This window comes from Sprattus sprattus (genome assembly GCF_963457725.1).
Source record: "Sprattus sprattus genome assembly, chromosome: 7".
In the NCBI taxonomy this organism is placed as follows: domain Eukaryota; kingdom Metazoa; phylum Chordata; class Actinopteri; order Clupeiformes; family Clupeidae; genus Sprattus; species Sprattus sprattus.
In genome coordinates, this window is record NC_137926.1 from 29672766 (window position 1) to 29688402 (window position 15637).

The window sequence follows — 15637 nt, forward strand, 5'->3', positions numbered from 1 at the left end:
TGTGTGTGTGCGTGTGTGTGTGTGTGTATGTGTGTGTTTGTGTGTATGTGTTTGTGCATTTGTGTGTGCGTTTGTCTGTGTGTGTGTGTGGGTGTATGTGTGTGCGCATTTTTGTGTGTGTGCACAGATGGGCAGTATTTCAATTACTTGTATTTGAAATACCAGTTCATTTGCTTTTGAGTATTTTGTAATTTGTATTTGATAGGGCCGATAAAAAATCGAATGTAATTTGTAACAAAATACTTTAGAGTGGAGTAATTTTGTATTTAAAATACTCAAATTACTTTCTCCAGTGTTTAGGCAGAAGGAGATTTTTTTTCTGTCGGATTCTACCACGAGACCATCTGATCTGCCTCTGAATGTCAATGTCGAATCAGTCAATTTGCCAAAAGTGTTGCTTCTTATGGCCTGCCCCTTTTTGGGGCGAAAAGGAAATCACCCCAGATCTCTCTCATTGACTCTCATGTTAAATCAATTTTTTTCACAAAACAGGGTTGTGGTCGAAAACTTAGAAAGCTGTCTTGATCCTTGTCAATTTATCTTCAGTACACCGACTTAAAGGAGGTTCTTTCAAAGAGCGAATCGAGTTGATGCACTGAACGTTAGCCATCTTGACACAATGTGACTTGATGAAAGCCGTGTGATGTCCTTATACGCAATTAGAGCTAAGGTCCAGGGGCGCGATCTGGCACTCCGCGCCTGGGCGAGACTCTCCACTTTGTGAATGAGGCGCACCTCACCTAGGACGCGATCTGGCACTCCGCGCCTGGGCGAGACGCTCCACTTTGTGAATGAGGCGCGCCTCACCTAGGACGCGATCTGACACTCCACGCCGCATTGCATAGAGGCAGGGGCCCGGGCGCACATGAGACTCTTAATAAAGATCTTAGCCTACTATAAGGGCCATTCTACCGAATTGATGCAAAGTCATGTCGGATATATTTTGAATTTTTGTATGGTTTTTTCCCAAAACTTTGACCGTATGTATATTGTACCATATCTAAAGTACACATATCTAGTAAAAGAACTGTCAAGTTTTATATTGTATTTTCAGAATGTGTTGGAATGTTTTTCCTCTTCCAAAAATTGTCACTACCGAAACATCACATTTACTATAGTAAAAAAGTATTATTATTGACCTGTTCAGATTGTGTTTCTTTCCCTTCTCTGAAGAGTATTTTAAAAAATATTTCTTGAAGATTTTCACAATGAAATCCATAGAAATGAATTTTTTACCAAATTTTCAAGGTCAATTTATCTGTTTCGGTAGTGACTGCACTGTTTCGGTAGTGACTGCACTGTTGGATGGATGTTCATTTCTCTCCCAAAATCATCCAAAAGGTGCTCTGGGCCTCCCTTTAGTCCACACAACACATTTATTTAAAAATTATGGGATTGAACTACTTGCCATTTCATTTTGTCACTACCAAAATCATCTGGTCACTACCATATGTTTCGGTAGTGACTGTTTCGGTAGTGACAATTCTAGCTAACTTTAAGCATAAATAAAGAATTCTAGCAAGCACACGGCTTGCAAACACATCTTTGAAGAGGTGTACACACATACAAACATAAGATTTTCCATGAAACCCCAAAAGGTTTACTTAATTGAAGAAAACATGCGTTTCGGTAGTGACAATTCTTAAGGTTACACGTCGATTTTCAGACTTTGGAACACATTTATATAAAAACTATGGGATTTAGCTACTTACCATTCAACCATGAGGGACAGAGATGCAGTGTCACTGCATGGTCAAAAATGCAGAGTCGTGGCTAAAACACAGGCTCAGCCTATGGACTAAAACTCTTGTGTTTCGGTAGTGACATGAAAACTAGGGACATGATTTTTTGAGTATAGTAAATTGATTTAAAAATTAAACCCACAATAAATCTAAATATTCCAAGTTCTGTTTCAACCCAATCATAAAGATCTTTGAAATTAAATCATTGAAAAAAATAAAAAAAAAATTGAAAAGTGTTATTTAAAGGCATTGAAATTTAGATGTCAGGGTTGGGGACAGCTACTTCCCAATAGAAAGTACCCTATAAATGATGATTTTGTATATATTTAGCTTATCACTATCTCATGTAATGCATTGGGTTTATATAGACCATAACATTTTCTAATTTAATATCTATGCCTAAATACCTAATTGTTTTGTAAATAGATTTTATTGTTGAGGGACTGCATATTACACGAATTCGGTAGAATGGCCCATAAACGTTGTTGAGACTCGCACTAAAGATCTAACTCATTCTCACAGAAACAAAACAAATAGCAACACGGTCATTTTCTGTGTGATGTCACATGTGTGCGCCAGTGTTGTCAATCACATGTGGGCGCCAATGTTGTCAAAGATAATCTGTAACTTGTGGAAGTTGTATTGTTAAACGGTGAGTACTTTGGTAGATTAAAGTATAAACTTTGAATACAAATGCTAGTACAACTTCTATACGTTATCTGTAAGGTTGTGAGTGTGCAGTGGTAATGTAAGTTGGATTCGTAAAATGTTTTTTAGGAAATAAATGACATTGCTTGACGTGTAGCTATTTGTCTTTGTTTTGTTACCGACTTTCAACTCAATAAAAATCTCAACAACGTTTATAGTAGGCTACGTGTATTGTTTTGTCTCTGTGAGAATGAGTAAGATCTTTAGTAAGAGTCTCAACAACGTTTATAGTAGGCTAAGATCTTTAAAAAGAGTCTCATCGGCGCGGAGTGCCAGATCGCGTCCTAGGTGAGGCGCGCCACATTCACAAAGTGGAGCGTCTCGCCCAGGCGAGGAGTGCCAGATCGCGTCCTAGTCCTTACCTTGCAATTACGTATGACGAAAGCACGGTGGGGATAGCCCTCCCGGAAGCCAAAGAGATTGCAATGAGAGCCCTGTGGCGGCGGTTACAAACATGAAAAAAAGGATACGGAACCACTGACATGGGCCTGTCATAATAGCCTGCACCTGGCCCCGTGGTTACTTCGTTACGCCACTGATTAGCCCAAACCTGAATGTTCTGCTATACCAAATTGTGAGAAAACTGAAAATTCAGAAAAAGTATTTTCTGTATTTTAAAAATACAAAATACATGTATTGTATTTTGTTACATTTTCTGGCAACAGTATTTTGTATTTTATTTTGATACATTTATTTGAGGGGTATTTTGTATTTTGTATCAAAATACATTTTGATGTATTTTTGCCCATCTCTGTGTGTGTGTATGTATGTGTGTGTTTGTGTGTATGTGTTTGTGCATTTGTGTGTGCATTTGTATGTGTGTGTGTGTGTGTGTGTATGTGTGCATTGGTGTGTATGTATATGTGTGTGTGCGTGTGTGAATGTGTGTGTGCATTTGTGTGTGTGCGTGCGTATTTGTGTGTGTGCATATGTGTGTGTGTGTGTGTGTGTGTGTGCGTGTGTGTGTGTGTATGTGTGTGTGTGTGTAAGTGTGTGCGTGTGCGTGTGCGTGTGTGTGTTTGTATGTGTGTGTGTTTGTGTGTATGTGCGTGTGTGTATGTGTTTGTGCATTTGTGTGTGCATTTGTATGTGTGTGTGTGTGGGTGTATGTGTGTGCGCATTTTTGTGTGTGAGTATGTGTGTGTGCGTTTGTCTGTTTGTGTGTGTGTGTGCGTGTGTGAATGTGTGTGTGCATTTCTGTGTGTGCGTGTGTGTGTGTGTGTGTGTGTGTTTGATTGAGAGAGTGTGTTTGTGTGTGTGTGTGTCTGTGTGTCTGTGTGTTTTCCCTAGTTTTAAACCTTTTGACTGTGTACCTAATTCTTTGCGGATGGTTATGTTTGTGTGTGTGCCCAACCTGGTTGATAGAAGCCATCAGAGATAGGAGAGGAACCCAGAAACAAATGGAAGCAAACTGTTCAAACTGCAATGGCTGGCCTTAAACTGGTACTGTCGGTGTCCTCTGCATCCACGTCTGCCCCCTTGTCCATCCTGCTCCCCCGCTGCACTCAGTCAGCCATTCGTCACCTTAATGGACTCCCCAGAGCTCTAAGGCACTTGTGCTGTAATCGAGCAACACAAAACACAGTCCATTCAGATGAAATGGCACTTTGGTCTCAAATGGACATGAGCTACGGTCCTTACAATGTGAATACTCTCAACAAAAAAAGCTCTTGGAGTCCTTTGAACAGTCAAATGCCATAATTGGTTTAGAGTTCACAAACGGATTATTTCCAAGTGGGTGGAACCTCAATCGACTTGAGGTCTATCCACCTTGTGTGCTGAATTGAAAACTTTCCATTTTTTTTTTGGCAAACAGTACTCTTCCCATGCCACACCCATCACTTTCTAGTGTTGTTCTGTTCAAACAGACAATGAATGCACTATTCACTCCCTCCTACACCGCAGTGCTTTGGATGTCCAGAGAATCCCTTGTGTTTAGACAGTGGTGCTTGAGAGTGTTCTGGTGCATGTCATTTTACTGTGAGTTTGTGAGGCTCGTCCGCCAGCATGAAGGCCGATCTCAACTGGCAGTTTGAAGATGCTGACCCGTCTTTTACATTTGTTCAGATAATCACGAGTGCATCGTATTGTGTCCTCCAATTTGGCTAAATGTCCAACTCCTTCACTGAATTGAGTTGAACCTTATATATTGAAATGTCTTTGTAATGGTTGTGTCAGCATCATAGAATTTGCTCTCTCACATTTCTCTTAGTGTTAGTGTTTGCTGATAGCTGTTCAAATATTTCCTCAGCCTCAGAAATATTAACAGCCCCTCTCATCTTTTAGACAGAGAAAGAGAAGCTGACGTGTAAAGACAGGTTTCCAGCCTACATGACCAATGTAGTCATGATGCTTTTAATGGTAAGTCAAACAGTTTTCTCTCCTTAAGCCATTTCTTCATGGATATGTTTCTATCAAATGTGGACAGTTCAGATCGAAATCGTACTCAGCACTATTTGGTCTTAGATTGCTGATTGTCATAGTAATCAGGATAGTCTACAGTCTAGCGTAACGGTGCTAATTATCTGACAGCGTGTGTTATCGTGAAACGTTCGCGTTGTCATGCGAATCCATTATTAAACTGAAGTTATTAATTGTTATAAAACAATTGGGTTCTATCGCGTTATTTAGATGATTCTGATGGACGAGAGACGTTCCATGCGTTGGATTATCCCAGAACAACCCAACTAATAATAAATCACTCCTCACTCCATTCTATAGCGCATTGATGATAACCGTTAATTCAAAGTTCTTATAATTCCAAACCAAGACGTTGACAATGGAACAATTTTTTGTTGCGGAGAAACAATGGCGAAATAAACATTTTTAAATCAATACCTTCTTGTTGAAATGTTAATTGGTTGACTAAAGAATTGTTTTATAAAAGCAATAAAGCACTCGTGGGAGTGGGGTAGGAAAGGGATATTCCCACGTGTGTTGTTGCCTACGCCACTCAGCCTCCGGCCTCGGTGGCTACGGCCGAACACCACCCGTGGGAATATCCCTTACCTACCCCACTCCAACTCGTACTATATTGCTTGATTAATCCATTATTAAACTTAGCATTTTGTTTGTTTAACAGAATGGCTGATGTTTGACACTGTCCAATAACTGACATAGCTACGCTACATGTTCTCTCTTTCAGATTGGGGTGACCTTTGCTATTGTGTTTGGAGTCATCCTGTACAGGATCTCCACCAAAGCCGCCCTGCACATGAGCTCCAACCCCACCACACGCTCCAATGTTCGGCTGACGGTGAAAGCCACCGCCGCCATCATTAACCTGGTGGTCATCCTCATCCTGGATGAAGTGTACGGGGCGGTGGCTCGCTGGCTTACTGTACTCGGTCAGTCCACCACTGTCCTCGGAGTTATCCATTTTCTCAAAATATCTGTGGAACTAGCTGAAATAAGCCAGTTCTGCATATATGAAGGTTTGATTTCTCCTCAGAGGTGCCTAAAACCGACAAGAGCTTTGAGGAGAGACTGATCTTCAAGACGTTCATTCTCAAGTTTGTGAACGCATTCACACCCATCATATACATCGCCTTCTTCAGAGGCAGGTTGGTACTCAGTGTTCCTCTTCTTAACTCATGTGCAGTTCATTCATTCCTGATGATAATTTGCCAAAACGACCTACTCTCTCTGTCCTCTCAGACTGGTTGGCCGCCCAGGAAAGTACCTGTACGTTTTTGAGTCCTACCGGATGGAAGAGGTATAACTGTTTATCAAGGCAACACTTTTGCTGAAATTTTGGATGCTGGAATGAGCTAGATGGAGTACTTTATTGAACCCCGAAAGGAAATTGCTTAGAAACCCTCTGATTTTCACAGTGTGACCATGGAGGCTGTTTGATGGAGCTGTGTATTCAACTCAGTATCACCATGCTTGGCAAACAGCTTATTCAAAACAACCTGTTTGAAATTGGTGTACCGTAAGTACAAACACACACAGGGCGCCATGTGTATACAGACCTTTTTGCGTAATAGAGAATGCATTCTGTGCTATTGAACGTATTAACGAATTCCAAACCATATAACACCGTCATCTATTTTGTTCACAAAAAAAAACACAAAAAAGTCAACATTGCATCCACCAAGTACTTAAGAGAACACATTCTTCTGTGCACAGAAAAACATGTGATGAATTATGTCATGCCCTCAAATGACATTTTGTGGACAAATGGCTGAATTCACTTCTCACCTTGTGGACAAAATAAACTAATTTTGTAGACAAATGTAATTGTGGCAAGAAATGCCGAATGCCCTACACTATAATCACTCTGTGCTATCGAATGCACATTCTGTCTACAATAGCAAAGGCTGATTAAGCGCCTCTAGAGTGCCAGTGTCTGTTCAAAGTCTACGAAAGTTCTAGCAAAAATGATAAGCAAAATGATCAATCTAGTGAACAACAGCATGCATTTCATAGTACGGAAGGCATTCTGTATACCAAAAAAAGGTCTGTTGTCGCTTGTCACCCCTTACACACACAGTCACACACACAGCCTCAGTAATAGAGCATGAGGCATCAAAATGCAAAGGAAAGCTTCACCCATCAAGGATGTGGACATATCATAGAACCGTGTCAACTAGAATGATAGATAGAACAGAAATGTATCCATCATATGCAAGCATGAAGGCATTTTGAGCAGATGTTCTGTAAGTGATTGTGGTTTTCCTTGTGTCACTGTAGCAAGCTGAAGAAGCTGATAAGGTACATTAAGTCCAAGCGGGGCTCATTTCAGGAAGAGGAGCGTGAGAAGAAGTTCCAGCGCTACGAGACTGACCACTTCCTGGAGCCGTTTGCCGGCCTCACGCCAGAGTACATGGAGATGAGTGAGTCACACACTGACTGGGGCTGAACTCTACTTTTACTCTGGGGAAAGATTTTACTAATCATTTTAAATATATATTTTATCTTCACTTTTTCAAAGCAGACTTACACCAACTCATATTTTGTGCACAATCAAGGATGAATCAAGGATTTTTCTTCCATTTTGACAAATCTATAATGTTTGGATATTGGAGACATACTGTATATAGTGTAGGAAATTATAACAAATCTCTAACCTTGATTTGATACTAAAATGTAGATATGTACCCGCACAATTATATCTTGTTCAAGGAGGCTTGTGGTATATTCACCTTAAACCCCTCAGTCCTAATTTGGGACAGCCAGTATAGCTGAGAAATCTCATTGGCATTTGGTGTTACAACATGTTTCAGTGGGAAATGTCAGTGTTGAGCATCGTCTTCGCAAGACTGGTTTCCGTTACGGCCAAACATGTCAGTTGTGGCAACTCCAGTCTGTCATATTTAAAATAGCTCTGTGGCCCAGTGACATACATAGCTTTGGCTTCAGCCTGTCAGATTATCTGTAGCCCTGCTCCACAATCCTTATTATCTCCCAGTATGTGGGAAACAGAGATGTCACTCTCACTACTGAAGAGAGACCTCGGACCGTAATTTGTGTGGACTGTTAAATCCATGGTGGAGGTGAACAGGTGGAGAAACACATTTATTTGTTTCCACAACCAAGAGAGTATTTATATTGGAAGGTACACTGCCAGAGAAGCGTTGGAAAGTCATGGAATGGAGGTCCCCTTATAAGTAAATCACCGGCTGTTTCTGTTGGCCACGTTACCGAGAGCCTTATGCAGACTCAGCTTTGGAACAATCACAGGACTCATGAAAGGATCATTCCACTGTGAGAGAGTTCTCCAAAGGGCATGTTTGTTTTCACAGAGAATGACAATTAATTACATCATTGATCTTCCTGTATTTGATGGCTCACCAAATTGCTAGCTCAAGATGAGAGTTGCACCCTTATCAAACAGGGTTTAATTGACCTGCATATTTATAAATTAAAGGGCCCCAACCTCTCTGCTATATTAGGTGTGCCAAGCACCAGTAGGTGGCATGGTAAATGTCAGAGTGAATGTCAGCTAATTGCAGTTGATATTTCAGAGAGGGAACTCCTTCAAAATCCCCCCAAAGCTTTAAAGGTAATAGTTTGACACAGACCAGTATTACATTATATGTATGCTATATGTTTAATGATAGGGGTTGTATTTAACACCAGCCTTAGTCAAGTCAGCTCCAGAGATCTAGGTGACAGGACAGCAGATACTGGATAGGAGAAGAGACATACCACGGCTGGGTCTCTCCCACAGGCCAGGTGTTGGTTAGGGTTATTTGTGTGTTTGTGTGTATGTGTGTGTTTATCATTTTGCCTACACATAGGCATCCATTGGCTTTAAGGCACAAAACTGAGATGCTTTACCTTACTTCCACTATTTAATGAACCTAAAGTTAATTTGCTGCACAGTGTGAAGCGTTTTGCATACTGAATCATACTTCCTATCAAATAGTCAATAGATTATACATGCACATGTTTTTTAGGTCTTTAAGTCTTTAAGATTCTGTGGCCCTATCCGAGAAATTCTTCAAGGTTGCCCTCTATTTAGATTGCTTTCGATTTGACTTAAGCGCAAGCAGCAGTCTCTGGGAGGAGGGAGGCAGACAGCGGCCCAGCACTGGTCTCATATGACCACACCACACCACACCCTCATAAAAAAGGTCTTCCAACCAACAGCGGCTGTCAATCGGCAGCATCGAATTTCCCTTACTGCAGCTTTCCTGCCAAGTACCTACCCGTCAAGCCACATGCTGGACGCTCAGTGTTCATGGGCCTGACCTTTCTGTAAGATTATAACGTGTCAGTGTTGTAATTTGACAGTATTTAACAGTGTCCCTGGTATGGTATTTAGTCAACACTGCTGATACTAAGATAGCTGTTGCTTAGGTCACCTGCCAGATGAATGTAAAATATAAATGTATTAGACAATAAGAGACAATACAAGCTAAATCTTTTTTGAGCTGTGAACAATTTTAATTAGTTGATTCTGCTACCCCTAGTAGTTTGATTCCACAGAACACAGTTGTTTCTAGACATTTACCTTTGTCTAATATTAAAACTAACAATGTTGCAATGCTTGTACCTTCATGGCATCACTAAGATGACCATATTGTGATTTCCAAACATGAGGACACTGAAGGCCCAACCAGCGTTCCTCTGGGTTGCATACCTCCCACCAACACACACACACACGCAGCCGTGACCCTCCAGCGGGAGTGTGTGTCCACATGAGCTGGCCTGCTCCTCCTAATTCACCATCCCAAATTCACCTCAGCTGCTTCAAGAAATAAAGCAAGTCACCAGAGATGTCCTGTTTCATTTGATTTGGCCAAAAAGGTCACGGCAAGCGAGTACTATTTTATGAGCGGTATATATATATCACATTCACGGGACTGCCTAAGAGAATTGTTTTGCTGTTTCCCTGATGTACAAAATATCTGCTAAACCGCTGCACCTGGTGCCCTCTGCCCAGAGCCTGTAGCAGCCCTGACTGCTGATGTAGAATCAGTCAGAGTGCATGACTGCTCATAAGCTCTTGGATACTAGTACTCAACCTCACAACTACTACTACCACTACTACTACTTAACATCACAAAGCACCCTTGCTGATGACAGTGTCTGGCCACATCCAAAACAATCTCTCTCTCTTTCTCTCTCTTTCTCTCGCACTCACTGCTCATCCAGTCATTCAGTTTGGGTTCGTGACCCTGTTTGTGGCCTCCTTCCCACTGGCACCACTCTTCGCCCTGCTCAACAACATCATTGAGATCCGACTGGACGCTAAGAAGTTTGTAGGGGAGCTCAGGAGGCCTGTGGCAGCCAGAGCAAAGGACATCGGTGAGTGCCTCAGGTTCACACGCCAGGGTTCACTCTCTTTGATCTCTCAGAACAGCACCGTCAAGAGAAAAGCTCTTGTGTCTTATCTAATTTCATTAGGCAATTTGGATATAGTGTAAATACGTCCACCATACGTTCATTGTAAGACATGCCTTGTTTGTTATAAACCCTGTGGTGTTGATAGTGTCTCTGCAGGCTTTAGCCTTATCTACTGGTTATGTTGATAACTTATAGCTTTATTCTTTCTACTGTGTATTATCATTGCAGAAATATATGAATGGCCTATAACTCTGAATAAAAGCAATAGATAAGCCTAAATTGCATTCCATATGTTGGGGGTTCTGGTCCTGGGCTCTGTAAAGCGCCTTGAGACAATTTAATTGTTTAAGCGCTTTATACATTTAAATTGAATTACATTGAATTGAATCATGAATTCTTCTATTCCTTTTCAGGGATCTGGTACAATCTTCTTAGAGGTGTGGCCAAAGTTGCAGTAATCGTAAACGTAAGTACTATGAGGAAATATGTGTGTAAAAATAGCGGGATGAGTTAATGAAGCTTTATTTGACTTAGAGCAAGAGCAAATAGAACAGCTTCAGTATTGTGTGTAAATATGAGGAGAAGAGAACTTTATTTTGTAATGTTGATAAATGAAATTTAACCTTGTTGTTTTGCGGTGACTGACCGACTGTAACCTTCCTTTAAATTTTGACTTCACCCTTTGTCCAACAATAACATGGTCTCCAATTTTATGGTCTCTGTTCCCCCGAGGATTTATGTCACCACTTTAAGAGAGAGCTTGTACAAGTTCACAGCTAGATTCTGGGGAGATCTATCCTCCCAAGCTCCTCAAAATCAAAGTAAACCTTACTTGGTCAGTCTCTGAGTGCAAATTCCTGCCTAGACCTGTACTTCCGAAAGCTTCATCAGTGAGCCATTCAGATCAACATCTCTGCAATTTATGGGGGTAGGGCATATTTAATCAGAACAGGCGGCATTTTATGTCTTCCATCCTCTCCCACATCTAGGGCTATAATTAGCAAATGTGTAGCAGAACAGGATGTCAATGAGATATCTCTAGAGACAGCGGGATATTAATAGCTTTCTCGCTTTCTCTTAATAAAAAAGTACTTATTTTCACACAAAAGGCCGGAAGACTACAGCCAAGGTTCCATGGAACCTTTTTAAGCTTTTTTCAAGAGTGGGATTCCTCCAGACTGTGTAATACATGGCTGTTGTGCTTTCTTGTTTTTTTTTCTATTTTTAGGAACAGAGATTCCTCACCATGTGTCATAATGGATGCATTTCCTTTTACACAAATTCCCCCCCAAAAAATCCCAGTCAAAATCAGTCATCTTCAGCCTTTATGTACCCACCCCCAACTGCCGTGGTGACCGTTTGACTCTCTCTTCCAGGCCTTTGTCATCGCCTTCACCTCTGACTTCATCCCCCGGCTCGTCTACCTGTATATGTACAGCCCAGACGGTTCCATGCATGGCTTTGTCAACCACACCCTGTCTCACTTCAATGTCACCCACTTTCAGAACAACACTGCTCCCATGAATCCCATGTACCTGGGCTATCGTGTGGATATTTGCAGGTAAGGGGAAGAGTGTTAGAGCAAATCTTGAGTGTTGAATATTCTGTACTTGAAACTGCATGTTCTTGTTTACGATTCATGATAATTGTTCTGATCAAGGACCATCTTTGTTAATCATGTCTCAGGTATAAGGACTATAGGGATCCGCCATGGTCTCAGACACCCTATGACATCTCCAAAGAGTTCTGGGCAGTGCTGGCTGCTCGACTGGTCTTTGTCATTGTCTTCCAGGTTAGTATCACCATAATGATCAGTGTTTCCAAGTGGCATGTCCAGTGGGCAATCACATCCACTTTTGCCTCATTCCCACTCACACGGAAAGCTATTTATTTGAGTTTGTTTAGTGTTATGGTGTTGTGTGGGAATGGATGTTAAACGCCAAGGTCGAATAGTTAATATGTCCCCTGGAGACCTAGTATCAGTATTGGGGGCAGTGTGTCACTATATTGATCGACCCCTACCTCCAATATCTAGGCGACCATTTGGTATATATATACAGTATATGGTTGAAAAATATCTAGGCGACCATTTGGTATATATATACAGTATATGGTTGAAAAATATCTAGGCGACCATTTGTGTCTCCATCAATATAGATTGAGGTCTAGCTGATGCTAGCTGGTTTAGCATCCTAACTTCGATATCTGAGCAACGCAATTCTGTCAATATTTTTAGTTCAGTTTTGAATGTTATGAACTTCAAATCCTTGCATATAGCACCATTAAGCTTTAAGTGGTACAAAATGTATTAAACAAATGATGCACCTTATGTTGGCCAGTGGGTTGCTTTACACACATTCTCGCTCTTCCTCCCTCTCTCTCTTTCTGTCTCTCTCTCTCTCTCACACTCTCTCTCTCTCTCTCTCTCTTTCTCTCTCTCTTTCTCTCTCTCTCGATCTCTCTCTCTCACTTTGTTTCACCCATTAGAACGTAGTGATGCTGATGAGCGATGTTGTGGACTGGGTAATCCCAGACATCCCCAAAGACATCAGCCTGCAGATCCACAAGGAGAAGATTCTGATGGTGGACCTGTTCATGAAGGAGGAGCAGGGCAAGCTGCAGGTGCTGGACAGCATGTTATCCAGTGCAGGGAAAGACAACAGCAACACCAACAACCACAGCCCTGTGGCCCGCTCACGCTCCACGCCCCACGCACACACCAACAACTACTAGCGTCCAGCCATCTACATGTGTGTGTGTGTGTGTGTGTGTGTGTGTGTGTGTGTGTGTGTGTGTGTGTGTGTGTGTGTGTGTGTGTGTGTGTGTGTGTGTGTGTGTGTGTGTGTGTGTTTGTTTATCTGTGAGCATGTGTGTAAAGGTGTCCTTATTCTTGCCATGACATTCCACAGTGTCCCTTACACACTTGTGGCTAAGGGGGCTGAAGTAAGCCACAGTCTTGACAGTGTGCATTGCCATGTTTGCCAAGCCTTTCGGCTACAGACTGCCCTGCCAGCCAGTGAGACCTCGGGTTGCCCTGGCAGTTCTTTGAAACCGCTCAGCTGTGGCGGACCATGCATCGAACCCAGATAGTGTGTGGTACAGGGTTTGTACATATTATCTTGTTATACATTATATAATGTGCAGAACAGAAACGCCAACTTTTAAAAACATACACCGCTTTTCATCTGCTTTTTTTTTAAACATTTGCCTGCAGTACTCTTTAAACAGTCAGATGCACAGTTAGCAATCATAAACCTCCAATAATCATATGCACGTATAACCTTGCTATCAACCTCCTTAAAAGTTTCATATTTATTTTAGTAAGGTTTATGTTCTTCAAATCGACATTTTCTACTTTTCCAATTCAACACAGTTTAAAGTGAATGGGCACTGCACATCGAGGAGCCTTACCAACGAGTGTCAAACATCAACTCTGATTCAGTGCACTTAGGGTGCCAAGAACATGAAAAGACTAACGTCCTAAAGGACTGTGATTGTAAAAGATCCTTCACAGTTTCATTCCTTTCAATTGAATGTTAATGTTAAAGTTGAATCTTTTGCAAACAGTAAATCAGGTTTTTGGGCATGGAAGAGCAGCAGAGTCAGATTCACCATCCATAGTTTATCACACTGCTAACTAGAAGCAGTACCGTCAGATTCACCATCCATAGTTTATCACACTGCTAACAAGAAGCAGTTCCGTCAGATTCACCATCCATAGCATCCATAGCGCTGCTTTCAGGAAGTAGTACCGTCACAGTAGTAAGATGGACTTCTGGCTCTGACCAGCTTTCCAACTTTTAGGCTACACAAACATTTCATCATTCCAATTTGCTGTCAGTTGAGATTTTACTGTTGTTTTCGAATCTCTCCCTTTCTTCTCATTTTTGTCTTGCTCTCAAAGGCACTGTCTTTCTGTTTAAGATTTAATTGTGCAGACATCATTTAACTCTGAGAAAAGATGCACTGCAAATGAAGGATTCCAGTTATTGCAAAGTTGTTGATAAAAAAAAAAAAAAAAAAAAAACATTTTAATGTCTAAATACTAAGAAAAAAGTGTGACTACTTTTTGTGCCAAAGATGTACTTCTCATATTTCTTTTCAAGGTATATCATTACATTATATTCACCCTGCAGGAAAATGGTATCTTATTGTACCTTGTACGGAATGTATCAAAAATGTGTACTCATTTTACTGTGTGTTCGAACACATGGCTTTATGTTCATTAAGCCCTTACAGTACATATCTATCATCCTGGATATGAGTTAAGAGGTACTGTTGCCATAGCAGCTTCTGTTAAATTACAATATTTCTTATTGAGAGACTAAGTAGGCTACAGTGCAGTTTATTTTCCTTGATTGTTGTTGTTCCTTCTGTGTTTTGTTAGTTTATTTATACGATGTATAACTCACTGGAGCGAGTCATTTTGAGATAAAACCCTTCTATTTCTCTGAGGTTGTCTGAGATGAGATGAGACAGAGATGGAGTGGTCTCAGAGCAAGCCCCTAATTGGTGAACTGATGCTGCTGCCCTATCACCAACACTTTTTGTACAGTCACTTTTGTAGTGCAGTATTTAGAGCATTTTGTGTGATACTTGTACAGTAACATTGATCTGTGGGACTTAAATGTCAACCAGGACATTGTGTCAGGTATTGAGTCATGTGTTGCTGTGTTTCTGTGTAACTATGTATATAAAATCTTATGTTTACATTTACCTCTGTCTACTGGATACATCAGACAAATAGTTTTTCCTATTACAATGCCTTTTTTTGCTTGCCTTACCAGACTAGGAATATTAGGGCTCTTTTATAAATAGTAATTACTGAATATCAAGTCATAGCAGCATATTTTACCTGTGTAGAGGCTATACTGTCATTCTATAGGGATATTACATTGTCATTCTATAGGTCCATTTCTGATGGAATTAAGAATAAAATGTTGTACAAGAGCTCAATGGCTTAGAAAGTTCTGTCAAACTACGTCCGCAGATGTTAACAAGCTGTATTATTCACTGGTCACTGAACAAAATACCTCTGGGAACCGGCACCGGTATTCACATGGATTCACTGCTGCTCAGCATTCTAGTTAGTGATCACGACTATGTGATATAAAAGTGATGTCTGAAACTGAAATAATTTCATTAGAGCAGCGATCACATCTCATTACTAAGCCTGCACTCAGCTTAGACACAGCTCAGGAGGTGTACAGCACTGATACATCACTTTCATGCGACGGTACAATTTTCAACGTTTCTCAACATTTTCGCAGCGTTGCACACGCCTGTGTGACTTAAGCCACTGACATCTTTGACACAGGACAGAGTGGTTTCGGCAGAGCCCTCAGGAAACAGAGCTCAGAGGAAGCACTTCTCAATGTAAATAAAGAGAG

The 15637-nt window shown here is 41.1% G+C and overlaps 1 protein-coding gene across 4 annotated transcripts in view; it reads left to right on the forward strand.

The window, feature by feature from the left end:
- The window catches only part of LOC308368238 (anoctamin-1-like), a 43575-nt gene extending 28428 nt beyond the window's left edge, over positions 1-15147 (forward strand). For 2 of the 4 annotated variants that reach the window (XM_080842371.1, XM_080842368.1), the window contains 12 exons: positions 3816-3893; positions 4737-4811; positions 5596-5797; positions 5902-6013; positions 6108-6165; positions 6284-6384; positions 7146-7288; positions 10056-10208; positions 10661-10713; positions 11624-11808; positions 11934-12039; positions 12735-15147. In XM_080842371.1, the coding sequence (XP_080698497.1) occupies positions 3816-3893; positions 4737-4811; positions 5596-5797; positions 5902-6013; positions 6108-6165; positions 6284-6384; positions 7146-7288; positions 10056-10208; positions 10661-10713; positions 11624-11808; positions 11934-12039; positions 12735-12980 (1512 nt within the window). In that variant the 3' untranslated portion in view covers positions 12981-15147. The remainder of the gene's footprint in view (positions 1-3815; positions 3894-4736; positions 4812-5595; positions 5798-5901; positions 6014-6107; positions 6166-6283; positions 6385-7145; positions 7289-10055; positions 10209-10660; positions 10714-11623; positions 11809-11933; positions 12040-12734) is intronic. The other 2 variants (XM_080842369.1, XM_080842370.1) reach the window with 2 other exon arrangements.
- Positions 15148-15637: the final 490 nt, after the last annotated feature.